The sequence below is a fragment of the Chelonoidis abingdonii genome, chromosome 1 (genome assembly GCF_003597395.2).
Source record: "Chelonoidis abingdonii isolate Lonesome George chromosome 1, CheloAbing_2.0, whole genome shotgun sequence".
Lineage (NCBI taxonomy): Eukaryota > Metazoa > Chordata > Testudines > Testudinidae > Chelonoidis > Chelonoidis abingdonii.
This window is the reverse complement of record NC_133769.1, coordinates 206,852,989-206,878,859: the sequence shown is the minus strand read 5'-3', so window position 1 is coordinate 206,878,859 and position 25,871 is coordinate 206,852,989. Positions and strand designations below refer to the sequence as shown.

The 25,871-nt window shown below is 40.5% G+C and overlaps 1 protein-coding gene across 1 annotated transcript in view; it reads left to right on the top strand.

Annotated features, from left to right (window-relative positions):
- Positions 1–25,871, top strand: part of BRWD1 (bromodomain and WD repeat domain containing 1) — a 120,696-nt gene that overhangs the window by 38,960 nt on the left and 55,865 nt on the right. Inside the window, 10 exon segments of the mRNA XM_075073889.1 lie at positions 801–894; positions 2,239–2,379; positions 4,350–4,435; positions 13,940–14,132; positions 16,055–16,171; positions 16,310–16,417; positions 16,856–16,980; positions 17,112–17,194; positions 17,975–18,086; positions 21,972–22,033. Coding sequence (XP_074929990.1) covers positions 801–894; positions 2,239–2,379; positions 4,350–4,435; positions 13,940–14,132; positions 16,055–16,171; positions 16,310–16,417; positions 16,856–16,980; positions 17,112–17,194; positions 17,975–18,086; positions 21,972–22,033 — 1,121 coding nt within the window.

Genomic DNA, 25,871 nt, shown 5'->3' with positions numbered 1-25,871 from the left:
GCTGCTGTTTTCGTACAGGAGCATTAAATGCCTAAGAGGAAGAGAAGGTGCATTTGTTGCTGAGGATAAGAAGCAGCAGCACTTGTAGCCAAGGGGGCTATTAAAAGCTTTGTTCCTTCATCCCAGCCTCAGAGCCAGCTATCTGAAAAAGGGGGAGAGTGGGAACTCCTGTTGTCATCATCACCTGCTTGCAAAGCCTGGTGATTGTAGGGAGGAAGAGAAGCAAACCCTCTAGTGTTAAATGGTATCAGCTAAGATTACTTGGCCAGCATGTTCTAAAGAAAAATCTGGAAACCTGTTCCTTTGCAAACAGAAAATATGTTCTTGGTGCCTATCACTACATGGTGCCAGTTAGCATGATTCAAGTAGTGTAGATGGGACCAAAAAGATATGTAATGGAGGTGATCTATCCATATATTTGAACCTACTTCTATTGATGGGACCATAAATTGAAAATGGGGGCAAGAGGGAGGGTGAAGTTATTTCATCCTGCAAGGGACAATGGTGAATTTGGGAGAAAAATCCTCTTGTAAATCCTTCTTATCAACCATGTGTGAGGAGAGTGTTTTCTTTATGAATTGATAGCTATATAAAAGCCCTAAATATTTAGAAACCATAGAATTTCTCCATTGTGTAATAACCATTCCAAGAGAAAAAAATGTGGACATTTAAACTGTCAATTTTGCTAGGTCCAGTGTCAGAATATAAAGTATCTTAAAGACAAACCTGTAACTACTCAATTTGCTTTCAGAATTGTGATTCTTGCTTTTATTTTGACAAGTTTAAAAAATCTCTTATAGAAAACAAGAGGAGTACCGGATTGCAAAAGGAGAGGAAGAGAGAGAGCTCTATGCAACAGAGAGGAAAAGGAAGACATTCCAGTTCTCAGAAAAGGTACGAAACAGAAGTAGTGAATGATGCGCTCTTAACTTCTGCATGAGAGAGCTGCGAGTTGAAAAAGTACCTACACATCTCTGAAGATACCATCTTATAGGATTCTCCCAGACCCCAATGCCCCATTTTTCTGGTAAATTTTTTATTTTATGACGACTCCCTTGAGTTGGTGTTTTTTTTTCTGGGAGTTTCACCTTCCTCCATCCACTGACTGGAACTTGGTTGGCAGCTTGTCTGACAGTCAAGAACAGACCTGGATTGGACTGGATGTTGCTATTATTGTATTAAAGGATTCAAGACTGTATAGATAGGGCAGTTTTCCCAGTCACATACAGTACTAATGAGTGTAAAAATAGTGAGAATCCTCCAAGATATCTTCAGAGTTCATAGAAATTAATTCAGAATAGTAGTCTAGTATCACTTTTTTTTCTTTTGCAGGTTACTTTGTGGATTTGACGGCATTTTATGTGCAATCAGTTTCAGAATTGTTCCTAGATAGTCAGTTTTTCCTTTTCTGTTCGTTGGAAAGGCCCACACAAGACAGAATGGTTTAAATAGGAAAACATGATTGTAAAACTGTAAGCCAAAATTGGCAGGGTGATTTGGTGACAGGTAAAATATCTAGTTACTGTTAACTTTTTTTTTTTTAAATTGAGTAGATTTCAAATTGGTATGCTACTAATGGTAAATGAAATAGTGGATTTGCAGCAAGTTCTGTTAGGTTGTAAAATAACCACTATTAATTTATAATTTCTTAAAAAATTGAACTTTGAAAGTGGCCAGCCTTTCTCTCCAATTCAGAAGAACTATATTTCTTGTTTTGATCTATATTGTTTTAAATATAAAAATAAGCTGTTATTTTGACAACTCCTTGTTTTTGGCTTATAATCAGTGCAACTATAAAGAAAGGTATCTTCTCATATGACATCATTTTTTCTTTAATTTCATAAATTGGCCCTCAATTCCGCAGCAGATAATCGAACTGCAGAATAAACTAGGAGTCCTGTTTATATAAATAATCAATTTCACTACACAACTATAATTATTGTTTAAATCTTTTTTTAAAACTTATGGCATTAGGATTTTGACCCTACCTTAAGGTGTACCACATTTAAGCAAAAAGTGGCAACTCTGAATAGCTTGTTTGACTTCAGCTCTTCAAGAATAAATACTCTTTGCGTTCGTGTATGTTCACAATATTTGTTACAAGTCTATAAAATTTCAGTTTACTTTCATATTGCAAAGCTATATGTAACTTATGTATTTATGCAGAATTTGGATTGCATTAATTCAGCATTGTATCTATCTCTGTAACCCCTTACTTTTTACTTCTGCATAAATTAGAGTGACTCTGAAGCTTCACTGATACAATCCAAGCGTAGACTACATAGGCGTAAATATCCAAGTTACCGAACACGGAATAACACAGAACAACTTGATTCATCTGATGAGGAAAGGGATGACTGTTTTGGCTTTATAAACCAGGTGAGTGCTTTTCCAAATTCTTCAATTTAGTAACTGGAGTTAGTGAAAAGTATCCTGAAAGTTTCATAAAATGTCAGATTTCTGTTGCAGAAAATGCATGCATCCCTGTTTTACAAGAACAAATATTTCTATAATATGTTAACTGTCAACAGATATTATGAGTGGTCTAGATTGCCCAGCACTTCTGTTATAAAACCTTTCTTTCAGTTGTTTATAAATACTGTGCCAAACTCTGTTGGGCTATTATTTTCCATGCCAGTCATCTGCCTCAGGTTGAACACTTCTGAAAGTTTCAGCAAAAATAGCTTACCCGTTTCCAAGAACGAGATTTGCAAAACATATTTTTTCCTATTGTTAAAAAACAAAACAAAAAACCCCTTAATTGTTTCATTGAGAAGCTCTAAAGCCTTTATGCTTTGTAGTAGGGATTTGAAATTTGGAATTGGCTACCCCCTGGTTTCAGATGTCTTTTGTTTTTCTGTGGGAAAACTGCCCAAATGTATCCAAGTTTACAATTCTTTGAAAACAAGTATGTTTGCATATGCTCAGTAGTGACTTGGAGTTTGGCAGCTGAATTCTCCAAAGATTCTGTCTGTGCTGGGCAGGGGTTGAGCAGGAGTTTCCCTATAAGTGCTGCTTCTGGCTGTGGTGGTGTTGGGCACAGGAACAAAAAGCAGTGAGACGCTCCTGTGCCACACCGTGTGGCCCCTCAAATGTAGAGGGAACAAGAGCCAGATGTGGGGATTGAAGAACTGGGACTGGGAAGTATGGTAGTTGAAGCCAGAGGGAGAGACTGGTAGCTATGCTATGGGGTTGAATCGGGATTGTGTATAAAGAGACTGTTGTCTGTAGGAACCCTGCTTCATCTGTTGAAAGTCAAAAAATGTGTAGTGAATGAGGCAGGGAGTTGCAGGAGTAGAGGACAGTATCGGGGTTAAGGCAGTTGAATGCACAGGCAACCTTAATTCTGTCATTTCTTAACCTTGAGTGCTTGACTCTGCAACCTTAACAATTTTCTTTTAACATATGTTTGGTGTAGTATGCTGTAGGATACAACCTGAGTCATGACCAGCTCTGATAGCCCTCATTCTGATATCCAGTTACTAGGTCTATTTAAAAAAGCAGTCCTTAAATTCACAATGTGCTGTTGCTCCTAGGAATCTGAAATTCACATGGGCAAAAATTGTAGGGAAATGTTAAAACTTCTGCAGTACATTGGGGGATATTTCACATACCATGTAATCCATTTTGTATTTAAATATACATTGTTTTACATTTAAAAAAATTGAATACAAGGCCAATCAATATGTTGAAAGTCTACAAAATCACCATGCCCATCTTGTATGAAATATTTAAGGAAAACAAATTTACAGAAGTTAGAACTCTGCTGTTTTTATGGGGAAGAGGGGCATGGTATTTTCTCATTTGTGGATCCCCTTCATCTATCACTTTAAATTCTTCTTTTGCACGCTAAGTGAGCCAGGTTCTGTCATACACTGATTTCATGAGGACATCAAGAGTCTAAGATATATTAATACTCATTTTGAAATATAATTTGCAATCTTGCAAAGTGTGTGCAATCAAAGAATGCTAAGGTATTCATAGGCAAGACAGTGAGGCAACCACTGGGAAGGGGGCTGTTGTAGCCTTGGAAACTGCTGTAACACTTCTTATGGCCCATGTGTTTCTGTACAGTCTACTCATGCTGAATAATTTAATGTGCAGTGCTAGTTTGTATTAGTATTTATTGAAGAAGTCAGCTCAAATAGAAATTAAAGAAATTTACTTCACTTTTTAATAATTTGTTATTTTTTAACGTAATAAGGAGATCTCTTTTTAACTAGATATCTTCCCATCCCCTTATGGATGCTATCTTAGTGTTTAAAATAATAGAAAACTTACAATATGCACTGCAAAAAAAAAAATATTAGGATTGATAGTCAGCTAAACTTTTTTTTTTTTAAATCCAGGAAGCAGAAGAAAGTGAAGGCTCAGGTTCCTCTGATGAGGAGGAAGAATGGAAAAGTGACAAGAAAAGCAACAGTAACAGTTCTAGGTAAAAAAAAAAAAAAAAAAATTTCCATTTTCTCACATAAGTCTCTCCTGACTGTCGTCAAATTTTGTTTTTGAATGTCTACACAAATGTAGATTAAAATCTCCCATATAAAGTTCTAGCATGATTAGGTTACTTGAAGAAATCCATTTTCTGAAAACACCCTGGGATTAGGGGCTTTTTTACCAGCAATCAAGGAAGATGCTCAGTCAAGGGACCTGTGTGTGGGTGTGAAACAAGAAACCTCGCCAATATTCACTTCTTTACTCTTACTGAAATGATTGTTTTTTAAAAAGTGAAACCACATTTTGTGTATGCTAAATACAAATATCTTGTTAAGGCAACATTAAAGTTAAAAAGTTGATGTTTGAATTATCATGGTGACTTTTATCATCAATCATAGAAATGTAGGTCTGGAAGGGACCTCGAGAAGTCAAGTCCAGCCCCCTGCACTGAGGCAGTACCAAGTAAATCTCAACCATCCCTGACACCTGTTTGTCTATTCTATTCTTTTAAAACCTCCAGTGTTAGGGGATTCCACAGCCTCCCTTGGAAATCTATTCCAGGGCTTAATGACCCTTATAGTTAGAAAATTGTTCCTAATATCTAACCTAATCTCCCTTGCTGTAGATTAAGCCCATTACTACTTGTCCTAACTTCAGCAGTTATAGAGAACAATTGATCAGTCCTCTATATGACAGCCATTAAATATTTAAGGACTGTTATCAGGTCCGTCTCCACCCCCCCCTCCCCCCCCGGTCAATTTTTCTCAAAACTAAATGTGGCCAGTTTTTAACCTTTCCTCATAGCTCAGGTTTTCTAAACTTATAATTTTTGTTGCTTTCCTTTGGACTCTCTCCAGTTTGTTCACATCTTTCCAAAAGTATGGCACCCAAAACTGGACACTGTACTCCAGCTGAGACCTGACCAATGCCAAATAGAGTGGGACAATTACCTCCCCTGACTTACATACAACACGCTTGTTAATATAACCTAGAATATTAACCTTTTTCAAAACTGCATCGCATTGACTCGTATTCAGTTTGTGATTCACTGTAGCCCCCAGATCCTTTTCAGCAGTACTATCACCAAGCCAGTTATTCCCCATTTTGTAGTTGTGCATTTGATTTTATCCTTCCTACGTGAAGTATTTTGCATTTATCTTCATTAAATTTCATCCTGTTGAATTGAGGCCAGCTCTCCAATTTATCATAAGAAGTGCATAAGATAATTAAGGACTCAGAAATCAGCAAATACAAAAGCTAAGTAGTCTGATACCACACTTTCTCAAATACAGTTTGTGAATGTAAGAATGTGTGGTGACATATATTGTTTTAATATGAGAAATACAGAATTTTTATTTCCTGATGTGAGTCTTCAGTGCATATTAAGGATCTGTGAATAGTGAGTCCTTTACATTTAATTTCATAGGCTTGTAAAGGAAAAAGTTGAAAGATGTCCCCAGTAGTAGGGCTAATAGACAAGGGAAAGCACAGGCAAGTTTCACCTTTTAATGTCATAATTGTGTCCTTTAAGAATTTATAGGCGTGATTTGGCTGATATCTGTTTTAAGCTGTGTACATGTTTCTGTGCTACGTGATCTCAGAGTTTTCCAGCATTGTTCTTTGAGTAGATGCAGCCATGTATTCCAAGTAAAGTGACTGCGCTCATGTTTGTAGCCCATCCCTTGGCTATATGAAGTAGCACCATCCTGACCACTGTTTCCGTCTCACCACTTGTCAGCTGAAGTCGGAGCTCTGTGTGGTTCTCGCTTCACAACCTCGTAATTAATATATAGCATACTGTTAGTGGCAGTCCTCCCCAGTGATGCCCTCACCTGGGTTCAAGCATTGCCATTTGTGGAGAGTGGAGATTCCTAGCAGTGACCCCCCCACACATGGTGCTTGCTCTGCGCTGGTGAAACTCATCTTAAGGAGCACTGTTTGATCTGCAGATCATTCAGAAAGAGGACTTATGTGGCACGGGACCTTTTGCCTTAAGCAGCACCTGGTTGAGCAGTCCATGAGGCGTGACCCAGTACTGAAGCTTCTGACGCCTCATCGGTAGAGTGGAGGGAAGGGCAGACACCTCATTCCACCAAGTTTGGTCCCGGGCATCTGTTGAGGCTGGTACAATGAGAACAGTGGTGGTACTGACAGTATCAGTTGTGTTGACGTACCAGACTGAGGCAGACCTACTTTGCCCTTTCGTCCTGTCCTTGCTGCTGGTTCAAGACTTCAGGGCTGGCGTCCATGATAGCCCTTCAGTTGGAGTGTGCCGCTGAAGTCTCAGCAGTGAACCACAAAGCACTCATTCTGGGGCTTGGTATGGACATGGTACCAGAGACAAGAGTACAAGGGTCTTCGGTACTGAGTCTGTCCTCGGCACCGACGCAGTCAACAACACAGATGGTTCCATACCAGGACCTATTACATCGGGTGGCCTCGTTGCTGGGTATTCAGGTGGAGTTTCTCCAGGAGAATACCCATAAACTCATGGACATTCTCCAATCCTCTGTCCCTGGGAGAGTGGCCCTCCCTATTAATGAGGCACGCCTTGGTATCACTCATGGCTAGGTGGTTGGAGAAGAGCTATTTTGTGCCAGTATAGAGATAAAAAGGGTTTTATTCTCATCTGGCCCTGAACTCCCTGATGGTCACAGCCGTGAATGACAGGGCTCAGCAGAGCAGATTCAGGTCATCCTCCAAGGACAGAAACTCAAAGTGCCTAGATCTTTTAGGCAGGAAGATATACATCTCATCATCACTGCGGATGAGGATCGTGAGCCAGCAAGTCCTGCTTGCCAAATATGACTTCCCCAATTGGTTGGCTATGGCCAAGTTTAAGGAGCAGTTGCCCCAGGCTTCCCAGGATGAATTTAGATTATTTTGTTGCTGAGGGTTGCTTAGTGGTAAAAAGTCCATTGCAATCTGTCCTTCATGTGACGGACACTTTGTCAGGGCGATGGCCTTGAAAAATTAGGAAGAGGAGGACTTCTTGGCTCCAGAACTCAGGAATTGCGCTGTATGTCCAGCAAGCTATTGAGGACTTGCCGTTCAATTTATAAGGTCTTGTTTTTGGACAAGACTGATGAAACCCTGCATTCCTTTAAGGCTTCATGGACTACCCTAAGATTCCTGGGGGTGTATATGCCATCCGTGCAGAGATACCATTACGGGGCGCAGCAGCAGCAGCCATACAGGCCACAGCACCCCTTCCCGCCAAGACAGTGAGTCTACCCCAGGACGAGGGGTAAGTCTCACAAGAGGAAGCACTCAAGCTCAGGGCCTGGCTTCTCTGCACACCCTCCTTTTGATATCTGCGAAGCACACATTTTGGCTTGTTGTTCTAGAACCCTGTTCCAGTTGTTGTTTTTCCCTTGTCGTCCACTCATTTCTTTGGGAACAGGCTGTCCTGCTTTTACAATGCCTGGGTCTTGGTAATATCTGACTACTGTGTCCTACACACTGTCAGATCAGGTTACGCCAACCAGTTTGTCTCCACACCCACACCCCCTCTCCTTCCTTCTTTAAGGGCCCCTATCATGAGATGCTGCTCTTCAAGTAGGTCAACTCTCTGGTAGCATTGGGAGTGGTGGAGGAGGTTCTGCGAGAATGCCACGGTTGCGAGTTTTACTCCCAGTATTTCCTGATATCAAAATCCAAGGATGGGATGAGGCCTGTCCTTGACCTCCGTGAACTCGGCAAATTAATCAAGCACATGAAGTTCTGTGTGGTCACTCTATCAGCTATCTTCCCTGTTTTGTCTCAGAATGACTGGTTCACTGTTGTGACCTTTGCAGATGCCTACTTCCATGTGATCATTCTGCTGAGTTAAAGGAAGTCTCTTCGCTTAATGGTAGGAGACTGCCACTTTCAGTACACAGTTCTCCTGTCTGGGCTCTCTTCTGTCCCCTGGGTTTTCACCAAATGAATGGCAGTGGTCATGGTGTACCTCAGGAGGAAGAGAATCCATATCTTCCCCTATGTTGATGACTGACTGGCTGCTGAAGGCAGCTCCAGAGAGGAGGTTTTCACCCACACTGACACCACACTATGCTTACTCGACCATTTGGGTCTCAGTCTAAACACCATGAAGTTGACCTCCACTTCCACTCAGCAAATAGTTCACTGGGGCCCTGTTAGATTCCATGAGGCCAAGGGCATTCCTGCTGACCAACTGCTTTCAGACGATTCACTGGCTGTGTCTCAGTTTGCAGTCATAACCATCCACCACAGTCTGCATGTGCCTGAGCCTGCCTGTTGGGCCACATGTCCACATGTAGTCTATCTTGCCAGATGTGGCTCAGGATGGTTTACTGTCCTGCCCCGCATTCTCTAGGCAGGTTGGTTCGCCTTCCTTCATCAGTCCTGCAGTCCTTGCTCTGGTGGGACTCTCCATGTATTATGGGCAAGAAGTCACCTTCGCTCAGCCTTTTCTGACCAAGTTATCGGTTACTGTCGTGTCCCTTCTGGGTTGGGGAGCGCATCTGGACTTGCTGCAGTTGCAGGATCTGTGATTAGAACAGAAGGCCTTACTCCATAAAAGTATGTTGGAGCTTCGGGCCGTCCAAAATGTGTGTTATGCCTTCCGGCACCAGATCAGGCATTTAGTGGTTCACATACTTAAGGACAATACCACCACAATGTATTATATGAACAGATGAGGGGGCGCTCACTCCAGATCATTCTGCCTGGAGGTGATCAACATGTGACAGTTCTGTATTGAGAAGACATCACCCAGATAACTGTTCCCATACCAGGGGTCAAGAACCGTCTTGCTGATCATCTCACCAGGGTTTTTTCCCCAACCATGAGTGGTCCTTAAAGACAGAAGTCTTTCGGCTGATGTTTACAACGTGGGGCGTTCCCACAGTTGACCTCTTTGACGAGGGAAAACAGAGTATTGCCTGTTCTGCTCTCGAGAGGGATTCATCCTGTGTGCTCTCTCTGATGCCTTGCACTGCAGCTGGAAGTCGACTCTGCTGTATGCATCCCTCCTATCCCAGTCCTTCCCTATGTCATCACCAAGCTGAAGGTGAATTGAGCCAGACTCATCCTCATTGTCCTGGCATGACTGAGGCAGCACTGGTTCTCAGATCTCCTCGCTCTGTCTGTTCAGCCTCCCATGCTGCTTCCTCTTCTTCCCAACCTCCTCACAAAGGACTACATCTACCCTGCATTCAGTTATCAGCTCATTGCACCTTTATGGTACGGCTGAATGAGGAGGATGAGTGTTGCTGGCAGGGCGTCCAACAGGTCCTACTTAATAATAGGAAGCTTTCTACTATAACACCCTACTTGGCAAAATGGAAGAGGTTTTCCATGTCGTCCTTGGCCCATGGGGACCCATCCAGCAGAGGCTTCCATCCAGGACATCTTAGAGTACCTGTTACATGATCAAGAATTGGGCATAGCTCTCAGTTCTCTGAGGGTATGTCTACACTACAGGATTATTCCGATTTTACATAAACCGGTTTTGTAAAACATTGTATAAAGTCGAGTGCACGCGGCCACACAAAGCACAATAATTTGGTGGTGTGCGTCCATGTACCAAGGCTAGCGTGGATTTCTGGAGCGTTGCACTGTGAGTAGCTATCCTGTAGCTATCCCATAGTTCCCGCAGTCTCCCCCGCCCATTGGAATTCTGGGTTGAGATCCCAATGCATGATGGTGCAGAAACAATGTCACAGGTGATTCTGGGTAAATGTTGTTGTCACTCAATCCTTCCCCCTTGAAAGCAACGGCAGACAATCATTTCGCGCTCTTTTTCCCTGGATTGCCCTGGCAGATACCATAGCATGGCAACCATGGAACCTGTTTTGCCTTTTGTCACTGTCACCATATGTGTACTGGATGCTGCTGACAGAGGCGGTACTGCAGTGCTACACAGCAGTATTCATTTGCCTTTGCAGGGTAGCAGAGATGGTTACCATCCCTATTGCACTGTCTGCCATTGTAATTTGGCGTTGAGATGATGGTTATCGAGCATTTTGTACCGTCTGCTGCTGTCATGGATGCTCCTAGCGGGCTTCGCTGAGGTCGGCCGGGGGCGCATGGACAAAAATGGGAATGACTCCCCTCGTCATTCCCTTCTTTATGTGTTGTCTAAAAATAGTCAGTCCTGCCTAGAATATGGGGCAAGTCTACTAGAGAGCCAGAGAGCACAGCCACTCCAGGTCAGAGCCCCAGAGATCTTGCAGAAATGATGAGCTGCATGCCATTCTAGGGGGTATCCCTGCAACAACCCCACCTATTGCTTCCCTCCTCCCACACCCCTCCTGGGCTACCGTGGCAGTGTCCCCCCATTTGTGTGATGAAGTAATGAAGAATGAAGGAATAAGAAACACTGACTTTTTAGCGAGAGTAGAAGTGAGGGAGGGAGGGTAGCCCTACCGCTGCTATGCTAGTCAGGGAGTTAAGAATTTTTCTTAAATTACGAAAGGCGGCGGGTGGGGGGCGATGGAGCTCAGGCTCCAGCCTGCTCACGATTGAAGACAGTTACCATGTATTTTTGTACGACTGTCTGCCAGGAATGACAGGGAGTCTTCATTTGTTACGCCACCGCCCCGGCCGACTTCACGAGAGCAGCAGGAGCATCACGGGATGAGGACGAGAGACGGCTGCTCTCATTTTGTACTGTTACCACTTGCTACCGGTGAGGGGGGATGAGGATTGCTGCTGTATTAGTGCTGCAGCACCCTGTCTACCAGCGCATTCGTTAGAATAGGTGACTTGAAAAGTGGTGAGAACGATTTTCCCCTTTTCTTTGAGGGAGGGATGGGAGTAAATTGATGACATAGATCATCCTAAACTACACCGGACAATATTTTTGACCTCTCAGGCTTGGGAGTCTCAGCAAGAGATGCGAAATGCTGTTCGTGAGATACGGGACAGTGGACGATAGCTCGTGTTCTTCAGTCCCCCCCTCCTCCATGAGCGGTCCATTTGATCTTTTTGGCTTCCGTTTAATCTTGTTCACACAGCTGTGCTGTGGACTCATGTAATCATAGGCCTGGAGATTTGTTCAAATGCTTGTCATTTCGTCTTCTGTAACGGGAGCTCTGACTATGAACAGATTTGTCTCCCATACCGAATCAGATCCAGTTATCTCCATACGGCCCATGCTTGAAGTCTTTTCTGGGATTGGGACTGCATCGTTCCACCCGTGTGATCAGAGCTCACCTGGGCAAACAGGAAAATATAAATTCAAAGTCAACGGGGCTTCGTGTCTTGTCTACTTGGCCATGTGTTCAGAGTCAGAATTGCCTTTCTAGTAGCTGGTCACAATGGCTGCCTGTGGATACCAGCCCGAGGCCACTCACCTCGATTCTGTGCGCACACTAACACTATCGACATGGAAACGCTTCAGCGTACTCTCTCGGGGAGGGAGTACAGAACCAGTTTAAAGAGCACTTATGTCATATAAAGGGCCTCGTTGTGTGGACGGGTAAAGGGTTAAATCGGTTTAACGCTGTTAAATTCGGTTTAAACGCGTAATGTAGACCAGGCCTGAGAATGCACTTAGCAGCAGTATCAGTGTTTCGTCCACCTATCCAAGGAAAATTGGTTTTCTCCAGTGCCAAGGTGATGCCATCTCTGAAAGGGCTTCTCCACTTGCATCCTCCGGTCCGAGAGCCGGACCCTTTGTGGGACCTGAACACTGTTTCAGCGACTCTAATGGGTTCTCCATTCGAGCCCCTTGCCTCCTGTCTTCTGCCTGTTCTGTGTCAAAAAACTGCTTTCTTGATAGCCATTACCTCTGTCAGAAGGGCATGTTAGTTACAGGCCCTGATGTCTGGGCGTCCTTACATGCAGTTCTTCAGGGACATGGTTACGCTTCAGCCACTCCCAAAGTTTGTATCCAAGGTGGTCTCTGTTTCATTTGAACCAAACGATGTATTTGCCTGTATTTTTCTCTAAGCTGCATTCTTCCATGAAGTAGCAACGCCTCCATATCCTTGATGTTAGATGCTGTCTATCCTTCCATCTGAACAGGACTGAACAATTTTGGGCTTCACTTTGCCTGTTTGTACGTATGGACCGCATGAAAGGACAAGCTGTCTCTGAGCAGACAATCTCTAGATGGCTAATGTCTTGCATTAAGACAGCATATGAGAGTGCATCAGCTATGCCTCCTCAGCTGATTCAGGGACATTTGATGAGAGAGGGGCAATATCAGTGGCATTCCCAAATGACATGTCCATATTGGACATTTGTAGGGCAACCATGTGGTTGTCCATGCATACGTTTGTGGAGCATTATGTGATTACCACTTCTTCCAGAGCAGATGATAATGTTGGAAGAGTGGTCCTGCGATCCTTGCTCAAATAGACTGAACTGTGCCTCTGGATGGAGTACTACTTGGAGTCACCTACTTGGAATACATTTCTGCATCTACTCGAAGAAGAAGAAACAGTTACTTGCTGTGACTGTGGTTCTTCGAGATTTGAGGCAGACTTGTATTCCACGACCCACCCTCCATCCCCTCTGCATTGGTGTCTTTTCCTGGGCTTTCGGTGTAAATCCCGTTCTTGGAAATGGGTGAACCAAGGAAGGGGCTACAGGCCTGAGGCATGAGCACCACACCTCCTACGGGTATTGCTAGGCAAAAGTCTCTGGCTCCAATGTGCATGTGGACCTTCTTGGAATACACGGCTGCATCATATTTTGAAGAACCACAGTTACTGTAAGTAACTGTTTCTTTTTACTATTAAAACTACTAATCCAAATGTCTTTTGAATTGCCCGGATTTCTAAGCCGTGGTGAAATCCATAATTTAACAATTATAAATGTTTGATATCAGTAGACTTGTCTTCAAAAGTATACACTTAGTTAGCTGCACACAATGTGCACTGCATATCTTAAAGTCTGTGCCTATAAGCTTAATAAAAATGTGCATATATTTAGTGTGGCATATTCTGATTCTCAAACTTTGTTAAATCAAACGCAATTTTTTCAAAACTGTTCTCATCCTCAGGGATGACTGTCCATGCCAAGTTACAGCTGTTTTTGTTGGAATCCTGTCTAACAATAAGAAACAATAGTTAGCATGTCTTTTAGAAAAGGAAATTGTTTTGTTTTTTAAACCTCTTATTTCATTGAGGATGTCTGAAAGTATCTATCTTCTGTTGCCTGTGAGTAGGTAGGATGTTCCTATTTATTGGAATCCTGCTTCTGAAATACAGTAAAGGAACACGTTAAATGTTGTACAGAATTTCTATAGGGACAAAAATGTCATAGTTGCATGCTAGTGACTGAAGAATTAGTGCCATAAGTTAAAATGTTAGCCAAAGTGAAGGAATTAGAAATTCTTTTGAAATGTATCACAGCAATTAAACCTTCCTCTACTCCTCCTGACAACCTCCAAAACCACTGAAGATCAGGACAGTGGAATGGGAACTTTACATCTAAAAATATTGTTAAAATTAATTTAACATTCTTAACTAGTTGTCCGCTGTTTGACTATCTAAATTCCATTTGTTTCCATTATTTTCCCCATGAACAGTGACTCTTCAAGTAGATATTCTGACTGGATAGCTGATGCAGGGATAAATCTCAAGCCTCCTCTACGAACATCTCGACGCAAAGCTATCAGATATTGTAGTACTTCAGAAGATGAAGTATCAGCAGAGAAGTCTTTTCCTCCAAAGAGAAGAAGAAAAAGAAGGAAAAAACCCAAACCGAAAAAGCAGGAAGAGGTATTATACTGTTAATTCCTTCTATTCACTTAATTCTTCGTCGATATCTTTTTTTGTTTTAAATCTCTTGTACCTGGACTTTGTGTTGTTTTGTATACATTACCTCTGTATTAGGCAGAGGTGTTTGTGATATTACTAACTGTGGTTGTCTTAAAGTTAACCTTAGGCTCCTTCACCTTTTCAAAAATTTCCCCCTCCCAGCAACATTACATCGTCTAATTAAATTTTATGGACTTTGCTTTACAACAGGTAACTAAAGCCTCTGCACCCTTATGGGGTCCAAACAGATGTTTTTTCTTACCCTTTACCACTTTTATAGCAGCTTTGAATACAAAAGCAAGGAATGCACATATTTAAGAGTTTTATTTGTTTAGATTTTAGAATACTTTTGGTGCTTTTCTGAATTTTAAAACTCTTTTTGATACAAAAACGTCTAAAAACAAATTAATTGAACTGCCATTTAATATCCTCAACACAAACCTTTCCATGTCCAGCTGATCCACTCTTATAAGCCTGCCACTGTTTTTCAGTGCCTATTTGAAAATTCGGATGCCTAGAAGGCCAGAAATCTGGACTTGAGAGAACTGTGACCCTGGAATTTGGTTGTTCTTCAAAATGTCTTTATTTTACATTGAGGGAACTCCAACTCTGACATCTCCACTGATTACAGATGTAGTAGTATTACGTCAGAGAGCAGATGTGTCTTCCCTGGTAACCGGTTCCCAAACCATTGAAAGCTTTGTTTAAAACCAATACTTCAAACTCTCTGGAAAGTTATTCGCAGCCAGTAAAGGCAGAATAGACTGATGTGATGTTCTGTTTACATGCTGTACTGCTTAATAGACAGGTGATTGCATTCTGCACCAACTTCACTTTCTGAATCTTTTCAAGGTATGGCTCACATAGAATGCACTATAGTAATTCAACAGTCCTAGAATAACCAGGGCAAATTCTGCATCCAAAGTGAAGTGTCATTGTCCTAGTCAAACATCACATGGTTCACCATACTTGATATGGGATAAGAACTTTTTTAATAAATTTAAGAAAATAACTGGTTAGAACCTCAGCCCTATCACCAAAGGGGTGTAAATAATCATTCATTTAAATAACTTAAGTCTTCAAAACAGCACGAGTATTAAATGGTTTATAGGCCTTGTGCTGGCTGTCTGCACAGGGTGGGAATTTTACCCTAAATTCCTTGGTAAATTCTAAAGTGGTAGAAAATAGCATTCTGTAATAATGTGGAGAACTGGAATCTTTAAGTGCTTCAGATGATTTTGCAACTCCTTGTAGCCAGGGCCAGAGTGCGCCTTTCGAATGTATGTCATCATACAGTATAAAATGTATGGTGATCTATATGTAAGTCTGTTTTTTCTCAAAGATTATATAATCAAAACTAATATTCAGAATCAAAGGTGAAGTGGCAGATATATAATAACTTGGAATTTCTTTGCTTTAAGCTACACTTGGTACACATTTAAATAGTCTGAAGGTTTTCTGTTTAACAAAATGACATATATACATAATCAATATGTAGTTGCCAGACAGTGCACAATGGAACAGTAGTTTCAAAAATTAGACAAGTCTTTTTGACAGTCACGTTAAGAACTACCATGCAGCTCTGAGAGAACTGTGCCCTACAAGTTTATTGGGAGTAAAATACTTTATGGTTGACAAACTTAATGATGACAATGGAAGAACTGCAAATATAGGGAGAACCAGAATACCAAACCTGAGTATCAAAATGTGGGCTTTAGGAGATTTTTGGTCTTAAGATTTTGTATAGAGCTTAATTTATTATTGTTTCATGGTATTAACTTTGTGTGGACTTTAGAAGAAATTCTTGGATAACAAGTTTTCATGACACTACACTAAGAACATAATTTCTAATGTATAACTATCCTGTTTATCACAATGTGCAGAATAGTACTCCCACGCAACCAGTAAACGAAGACGTGTTATATGACTACCATCCTCCTGTTTGGATAACTGACACAGCACTTCGAAAATCTCCTTTTGTTCCCCAAATGGGAGATGAGGTGAGAGGCTTTTCTCAAAAAGTGCTATAAAATTTTAGATTAACTAAAAGTTAACATAGCAACTGGCACTAAATACAGAAGAACATGTACTTTAGTGTTTCAAGTAAATAATTATTCGGTGGATTTTTATTTTTACAGGTAATATATTTTCGACAGGGTCATGAAGCATATATTGAAGCAGTCAGAAAAAATAATATTTATGAACTAAATCCCCACAAGGAGCCATGGAGAAAAATGGTTCTTAGGGTAAGACTATATTGAGGTTGTTACATGTTCAGTACTGATAATGTGTGTTTAACAGTTTACATTAGCATTTTAAATTTTGTATAAATATAACTAGTGAGGATTTAGTTTTGTAACTTCCCATTAATGTTTTCCTACCAACATAAAGGAGGAAGAAAACTTTCTTCAGTCGTCAAAGAAACCTTCAAAATTGCCCATGGGAGGCCTGGACTTCACTGAAATAAAAACATAAATCTTGTTTTTTTAAAAAGGGTACAGACTCTATGTAAGGATTTGGTTGTCTCCCAATAAAATCTCATATACAGTGTTTAACACTATTGGCTTTTTGAGTGCTAAAACTATTCAGATATTTTATATAAGAAAACTAAACTAGAGATTGTGCCTCTAGCATAGGACTGAAACTTAATGGAATTTGTTGCTTTCATTTTTGTTTGTTTATAGGATCAAGAACTGGTAAAAATAGTTGGGATACGATATGAAGTTGGTCCTCCTACACTGTGTTGCCTGAAGCTTGCTTTTATAGACCATGCCACTGGAAAACTTTCAGACAAATCATTTTCTCTTAAGTATGTGTTTCTCTGCTGAAAGCGTATGCTAGATAATAATTGTTTTTAAAGAGCCATTTCTTAGTTTTTTCCTCTACACAACGTAGCATAATATGACACACAAATGAAAGCTAATTTTATTTTTTATCTAGATACCATGATATGCCAGATGTCATTGACTTTCTTGTATTGCGTCAGTTTTATGATGAAGCACGACAAAGGAATTGGCAAGCTTGTAAGTCTTCACCTTCCAAATGTCTGGCAATATAGTTTCAGAATACAAACATTTTCCATTGTGGCTAGCTTCTGAGAAGGTTTTGTGCAGTTCATTGTGTTGACATTGATTTAAAAGGTTCTGTGTGGCTTGTGTCCTGACTGTCATAGACTTCCAACAGCTCTCCATCATCAAATGCTTCACTGTTGCACTTGAGGTCAGCTGAGACCCTTTTGCAAACAGTTTCTAGAGTTTTGAACATCTGAATGCTGGAGTTAGACATTGATGGAGAGACCTGGACTATGAAATGGAGTTCATTGCCTCCTAAACTCTTTGGTATGCTAGAGCCAGGGTCTGGCCTTCAATTCATAGTGTTAAGGCTTATCTGTTTTTTCAGGCATTTGCCTCATTGTGGTTGAAGTCATACAAGTTTTTATATATTGTAGAATACTCAGCACCTTTAATGGTGCATGCCTTCTACACTGAAACATATTTAACATCTTGTTATTTGCATGCTACTATATGTTTGGATTTTAGAGCTTACTGTGAATGATAATGTACATTACTTTGTGTAGTCGGTTATTTTTCTTTTAAAGTAGATATTTATACTTTTAAACCAAAATATACTATTGGAGGTCAGACTAGATGATCATGATGGTCCCTTCTGACATTAAGTCTATGAGTCTGAGTCTATTCATTAGTTTTCTCCCCGGTAATTCCGTCCTCACAAAAAAGCATAATTAAAAACTTTTGGTGGCCAGAATATGTATCTGAGTGGGGAAATGGTTCTTTCTCTTACAGCTGATAGATTCCGATCCATTATTGATGATGCTTGGTGGTTTGGAACAGTGTTGGGTCAAGAGCCATATCAGCCACAGTATCCAGATAGTCACTTTCAATGTTATAGTGTTAAGTAAGTACAGAGGCCTTTAAAATGTTTATTCGCACAGTATAAATCCTGGCTTATATTGGTGGGCTGTAGGTGAAAGATGCACAAAATATTGTTGGTTGAAAACATAAAACTCCATTAGCAAACAGTCTCTTAAGCACTATGTGAATGTATTGCCAAAATGCAGTAACTTTTTCATGATTAGTAACTTGCTAAACACAAATTGTATTCTATATTTGTGAAAGAGAGGAACCTCCTATTTTCGGTAATAGCTTATGAATTATGGGTTACTGAATCTTCTCCATGGAACAGCCAAGGAAGATGTTTTTTAAAAAAACAAAAAAAAAAAAACAAACCACACGCAGCTTCAGTAGTCCAAACTAACACAATGGAAATGAATTATTTTGGATTTTAATATTTGTAGGTGTAGGTTTGTACTGGGGCATGGAAATGTTTAGTTTCTGTATTTGTTCTGTACAGATCTTGCCAGCTTTATATGTATTAATATTCAAATATTGGCTCCAGAACAAAATTGACTAAGATATGCTCATATATTCTTAAACTTAGTTTTAATATGTAAAATGGTATGTAGTGTGCAAACCCACTGAGTGGCAGATATAGAATTAAAAATATTTTTGGAAGCAAAGTATACCTCAAAGTACTTAATTTTAATATCTGTTCCCTTTTAGCTTAAAATCCAAAATATGTTTGTCATGTGCTAGTCAACCTCCTTTATCACTGCAATAGTTTTTGTTCTTGAGAAGGACTAGTGTATGGAGCTGCTTTTTGGTCTCTCATTCAGTGACATTTGCAACATATGTGAGAAGACAGCTGTCAGCCTTTATTTCTATCATCCCCCTCCATACTACAACCATGTTAAATCTGTAATATATGTGCTATCTTACAACAGGGTAAGGTTTGGGCAGCTTTGCTTTACCCAGCTGCATGCATGTCAATCAGCTATGCATCTGTGTATGCGCTGCATACAAAAATCTTTTGTCACCTCTTCTACTCAAAAGCAACCTGTGCTTCTATCCATAATGGAAATTTCCTGCTCTGTCAGCAGTGCTGTCCTTTTATTTAATCATCTTTGCATACTATTTCAGCTCCTCTAAACTTCCTATTCTTTCTGCTATCAGTAAGATATATGCAGCTAAATCACTGTTATAATGGGTCAAAATGTCAGGCGAAATGGTGGTTCTGTCCCCAGCTCTGCCCACAAGCTACTTTTTTGCTTTGACTAAACACCAGATTGGTAGCCAATAGTATCAAGAGATGTATAATCCCCAAATAATTAGTGGGGCCTCACAGCAGCACCATAATTAGACATGTGGTTAGTGTACTCTTCAATCCATTAAAGATGCCGGAGTACAGAATGCAGGGTCCATGATCTCCATCTGCTCCATAAATCTGCTGTTACCTATATTTCTTTGAGCCTTTGAAACCCTGCTTTCCCCTGACCCCCAGTTCTTCATTTGAAATACCACTTATCTGCAAAACGCTAATAGCAGGGGAGAAATGCAGCAATATCAAAGTGGCTAAAATTGCTGTGTGACTATACTTGTCCTCTGTAGACCACCATGGGATGAACTGGACCAGCTCATGGTAGCTTGGCAAGTCAGTAGTGGTTTTTTGGATGTGGGGTCTTGTGTTTGGAATCTGGGACGCTAAGAAAGTTGCTTTAGTTTAAATAGATTTAAAAGACAGTTTTAAACTGACGCAAACTCCTACGTGTAGACGCTTTTAAAAATCTATTTACATCTGGTTTATACCAACTTAACTTTATATCCATTTAACTGCATCAGTTAAAAAGACATTAGTTATAGGGTGAGCTGCACCTCTGTCCATTTTTGATCTCCGAGTATGACCCCCTCAGGTGTTAAGCCTTGTATCTTTACCTGTGTTTGGGGTGGAATTTTCAATTTTCCTAGGAGCCAGTTACAGTACCCTTTGTATCAAAGGTCATTAACTACAGGTGTTGCTGGGTTTGAGAATCTGATATTCTTCCCTTCAGGAGCTTGGGACCAGACAACCTTATTAACATAAAAGTCTCGTTTCTTTAGTAGTCAGAGCAAAGCTTTAGAGAAAAAAGGATATTAAAACAATCTACATGCATGTCTATCTTACCTGAAGTCTTACTATTCCATGATGCAGACCTAGGCACAGGCATGGCTTCTCCAGACTGCCCCAAGTGGCTCCTGCATCTGTCTGATATTCCTCCACCCCGAGATGTTTTTAACACTTGTTGAGTTTTGTTCCCTTGTGTTTGCGGGGCCTCAGTCATTCTTGGTAAAATCCAATTTTGTGGACTGGACAGTCAGTCACCAAAGCTAGTAGCTTTAGCATTGTCCCTTAAATTATAAGTATTCATTGATAGGTAGTTGTGTTGAGCCATTCTTCCCATTCATGCCTGAATCCAGACAATTCTGAGTTTTAAAAAAAAATTCATAAAGTTAACAGCATCCCAATAACCAAACCAGCATACAGTATTCATAAATGTCACAAGTTAGTTCCATATTATTCACACAGATGTAAAACAGGTGAAAGTTCTATAAGTAGACAGTGCTTTTCCCAAAGGCTGGTCTAAACAGTTTTCATACCAATTTCACCGTATTGTTTTATTGGCATTGGTTTTTAAACCAATATAACCCTGATATATAAAGAGCTTATACTGAAATAAGTTATACTGATAAATGTACTTATGTATTGGTATAGTTGCATCCATACTAGGGGTTTCTGAAGCAATATAATTGGTACAAAAACTGAGTAAGCAAGCTCTAAGAAGTCTATAACTTCTATGGTTGCAAAGTAAACCTTCAAACAGCAAACGGAGTGCAAACTGAATAGTGATGTCTGCTTGAGTCTGCAGACAGCTTAAAATAATTCTGAGAAGTGTAGATTGCCCTGTTCAGCTAAATGGGTGTTAGTTACAACACCTAACTATGGTAATTTAAATATCAGCATTGTTAGCTATTACATTGCTAATCAAGGCATAAAAAAATCTATACAATCTGCAGGAATTTAAATCAATCTCTCATATTCATTTATTAAGTGAATATACTGTTCGATGTGAACCAGACTAACTATTGCTTCCGCCTTCGCCTTGTTTGCCTCCAATCCTATCACTTTTGTTCTTCTTTTCCCTTTACTTTGTGCTATTAGCTTGCTGCTCCCCATGATTGCAATGATCGTGCTCCACCAAACACCCCATTTCTTGGTCTGTCTTCCTCCAAATCCCTCTGTAATTCCATTTCTTAAAACAATCCTCCTCCATTGACAGTAATACTTGCACTGTCCTTTTTGTGTACTACTACTTTGATCTTGTTTGTTGTGTCTTATTTCAAGTGTAAACTCTTTGTAGCAGAGCATATATGATCTGTTTGTAAAGTGTTGTGTGAATTTATGGTGCCATGTAAATGTTCTAAAAGTAGGTAAACTGATTGCTGTTGGCTTTGCTGATTCAGAATTTTAACTATTCAGCAAAGCTTTTGTAAATTTTCATTCAAACCTTCCAATATTTCCTGGGTGCTTGCTTCTGTTTACTTTAAATACCTTGTGAAATTTTCTGACAAGCTTCAGAATGGTGTGTGCATTTGATCTACTTTGTTTGAAATGTTCTTGGTTCGTAACTTAGAGAGACATTTTCTTTGTCTTCCCATTGATATAGTAGGAGATCAGTTAAGCATTACCTGGAGTAGGAATGCTGTTGGTTTAAAAGCTTTAAATTACAACTACGTTTGCAGTAGATTGCCTCTAAGAGGGCTTGGTTTGCTCCCTCCTTCCTATATATTTATACTGCAAATTTAATTATGCTTAAAATCAAAGGAAAAATTCCTTACATTTGTTTGCAAAGAAACACTTGAGCATAATTTAATTTTTTTGTTAATTTGCTTGTTGTTGTTTAAACAGATGGGACAACGGTGAAATTGAAAAGCTTAGCCCATGGGACATGGAGCCAATTCCTGATAATGGTATGTGAAAATGAATTAAAAGCCTGTCATCCTCTTGCCTATCTCCAAAATAATTTGTTTCATGCAGGTGGTGGTAATAGTCTTGCTATTTTCTTATATAGTCCCTGTTACCATAGTACCTGAGTATAGTCTTATTTTATTATTGTAGGACACTATCATTTTTCATATGATCTCAAGGGTGGAATTGATATAATGGCATAGGTATTCTATTACAGTTAAAGATCTGATAGTTTCCATGAAAACTGGCTTTGAGAGGATGAAAGTGGAAGGAGGAAATTTGTTTTCACTTTGAAATCTCTGAATCTGGATATTGGAATTGTCCAAAACTAGCCTATGTCTTTTTCCGTAAATTCTCCTTACCCCATTCCTCAGAATCACTTGTGGGGAAGGGAAATGGCTGAAGTATGTAGATCACAAAACTTTTAAGTACTCCTATAGGTCAAAATATATATTCTATTTTAAAAACAAATAGGGAGACAAGTGGAACCAGTCATCAAGCATAGAATCGTGTGGCTGTTGTCAATTTTCTGCAAAGGAGCCTTCGTAATGTTGTTGTAATTCATAGATTCCATGACCAGAAGGGAAAATTGTGATGGTTTAATCTGACCACCTCGATAACATAGGCCATAGAACTTCCCCAAAATAGTTCCTAGAGCATATTCTTTAGAAAAACATCCAATTTTGATTTTAAAATGATGAGTGATGGAAAATCCACCATAACCCATGGTAAATTGTTTCAGTGGTTAATTGCTTTGCATCAGTTTTCTTCCTGCTTTCTTGTAGATGTGTTGAAATCACTGAGGCTGCCATTTTAAAAATTCTAAACTTCTTGGCTTGTGCCAAGATTCCTGCATTAATCGTAACCACACAGCTCAGGTTGATAATCAAATATAATGAAATATGCACTCTGTACAGTCAGCAAAACCTTATAATAAATGACTAAGGTATATCTCAGGTTACTACTAGAATGAAAATCAGTTTTAATGGTCATCAGACCAGTGGTCCATCTAATCCAGCATCTTGTCACTGTCATTTGTAAGTGTTAGATGCTTCAGAAGGAAAGTTCATGAAACCTTGAAGACAATCATGTAATAATCAGCCCAAGGGAAATTTTCTTCCCAGTCCCCTGAGTTAGGAAATGGCTTCCTTTCCAAGCTCACTGAAACTTTTTTATTCCTATCTAGTGTAGTTGTGGATGTGCTTATCAGCCATGTGTCTGACTAATCCTTTTTCAAAGTTGGCTAAACTCTTGGTCTCAGTGATATCTTGTGATAAGTTCCGCATGTTTGCTTTGTAATAAGAGCACTTGATTTACCTTCTCTATACTGTTCATTATTTTGTATACTCTTCTGTAAACTAAGCAGTCTGTATGTTTTCAAAAGCTCTTCTGTGGTTAATTTTTATATGGTTCTAATTGGTCCCCTGTCCATGACCCCCATTTTTTGCAGAACAGCTTCTGTCCTCATTTGTTCATCAATAATAGGTTTATGTCCTCCACCTCTGGTATTCAGAGGTAGTCCATTTTTTCTGGAGGCTCTAGAACTAAACACCTTACAGAACAACAGATTTTTTTTGTCTCTGGCAGCAGAACAAGTTGGTGGTTCAGTTTCTCCCAATTGTTTTTTTATAACTTCAATTTCTATACATTTTCATGCATTAGCGACATATCTGTCTTTCTTATCCTCCCCTGGATTGGGTATTTGACAGCATTGTGGTTTCAGCCACCTGGATCTGCTGCTGGGATACATCCCCCTTAGGTAATAGCAGAGCTGTCCTACAATCACAGGGCTAAATCTAAGTGGTGATTCTCATGTGAGACAACCGTATACAGACTTTAAAGAGTCTGTATATGCCCTGCCTGTTCACAACACTCAGAGTCTTAGGAGATGGCTGGTAGTGGTCACAGAATGACTTAGATTGCAGGTTGCCCATGTTGTCCATGAGTGTACAGACACTAATCAATGCCTTATCCAGGGCAACAGTTCCATTCATGAGTAGCCAGCTGTGGGAAAGGTTTACACTCGCCAGTTCTAAATCAAGCACATTTTGGACCCAGTGTAAAGAATATGTGCATCCAGGAGTCAAGACAGGTTTGGTAGTGGTCATGAGTAGCCATTTATCTCTAATGGCTTTGGATTGCTGGTGTCATGCATCAGTGTTATGCCCTGAGTGGAGTTTCTTAAAATGAGCCTTCAGAAATTCCTTATGAGATCATGAAGCATGCACTTGGTACACTGCAAAATTAGATGCATTCTGATCACATCCAAATGTCCCTTTCTTGGCAGCTAAATACAGAGATTCTGAAAGTCAACCCAAATTCCACTCTACACCCTTGCATGCTCAATATGGAAGCAAGCTTCCTAGGTTGGGGAACAAAGTTCCAGCTCTCACAGTATCTAGCATTTTAGTTCACACACCCAGCTCTATCTAATAAAAACATAAACCATTGGCCATATGGGATTGGACCTGTAGTCTACTGAGTGCAGTATCCTGTCTGACAGTAGCTAGTACCAGCTGTGTCAGAAGAAGGTTCAAGAAATCCCATAGTGGGCAATTATGGTGTTCACAGGGGAAGGTTCCTCCTACTTCAGGGGTCCCCAACGTGGTACTAGCAGGGGCATCTAAATGCACCCGCATCCTGGACGGCGATCAAGCATCTGCCGAAATGCCACCGAATTTCTGTGGCATTTCGGCAGCGATGCCTCTCGATGATGCTGCTGACAAGCGACGTCATCGAGAGGTGTTGCCGCAGAAATTCGGTGGCATTTCAGCGGATGCTCCACCGCCACCACAGTCCCCAAAGGTTGGGGACCACTGTCCTACTTCTTGCTAGAGGTTGTCTTGTGATTGAAGCATGATTGTTGGACTCGATGGAAATTCAAGGAATCTCAGTGACACTGGGTGAAAAGACCAGTCCTCTGCAAACAGGGACTTCTTCACCTGAACCTGGACCACCTACAGTTAAGAGTCTGGGCACTGGAAGAGAAGTGTAGTTCAGTTCTTCATTAACCTTATTGATGCATTTTGGTATCCAGACAGAACTCAATCAAGAAACTTTACTCACTGGTCTGGTAAAATTTTCTGAGAGAGAGGAAATAGTAAGTTATTTTCTGGCTTGGACAGACTTTTTTCTGTGCAGTAACTCCTCACTGAACGTTGTAGTTACATTCCTGAAAAATGCGACTTTATGCGAAATGATGTTAAGCGAATCCAATTTCCCCGTAACAGTTAATGTAAATGGGGGGTTGGTTCCAGGGAATTTTTTTTGCCAGACAAAAGGCATTATATACATTTTAAACAAGCAGTTTCATACAGGTATAAGTTTTTAAACAGTTTTAAAGAAACAATTTAATACTACAATCATCATTGCTGAGTATGGAGCTTGGTTGAGGTGGTGGAGTCAGAGAGTGGAAGAGGGTGGATTGTCCGGCTGCTCCTTTTGCTGTTCTTGCAAGCACAGGCACTGACTTTGCCGGGGCAATCAGCTGGTTTGCAGCATTCAGGTCGCTGGGGGGAGGAGCCGAGGACGCGGCATGCAACCTCCCTGCTCCCTCCCCTGGCTCCTGCCCGCGGCAATCAGCTGGTTTGTGGTGTTCAGGAGGGTGGAGAGGGGTGTAGGGGAACTGATGGGGGGCTGCCAGCTGTGGACAAAGCAGGAGGCCAAACGATGTTATAGGGGAGCATTGCACAATTTTTAAAAAGTATGTTCTATAATGGAGCAGGGACGTAACATTGAAGCAACGTTAAGAGAGAGGACCTTAAGTGTGGAGTTACTGTATTTGTACAGTGCCCAGCATGATGGGGCCCTGGCCTCTGGATGCTGCTGTAATACAAAGTA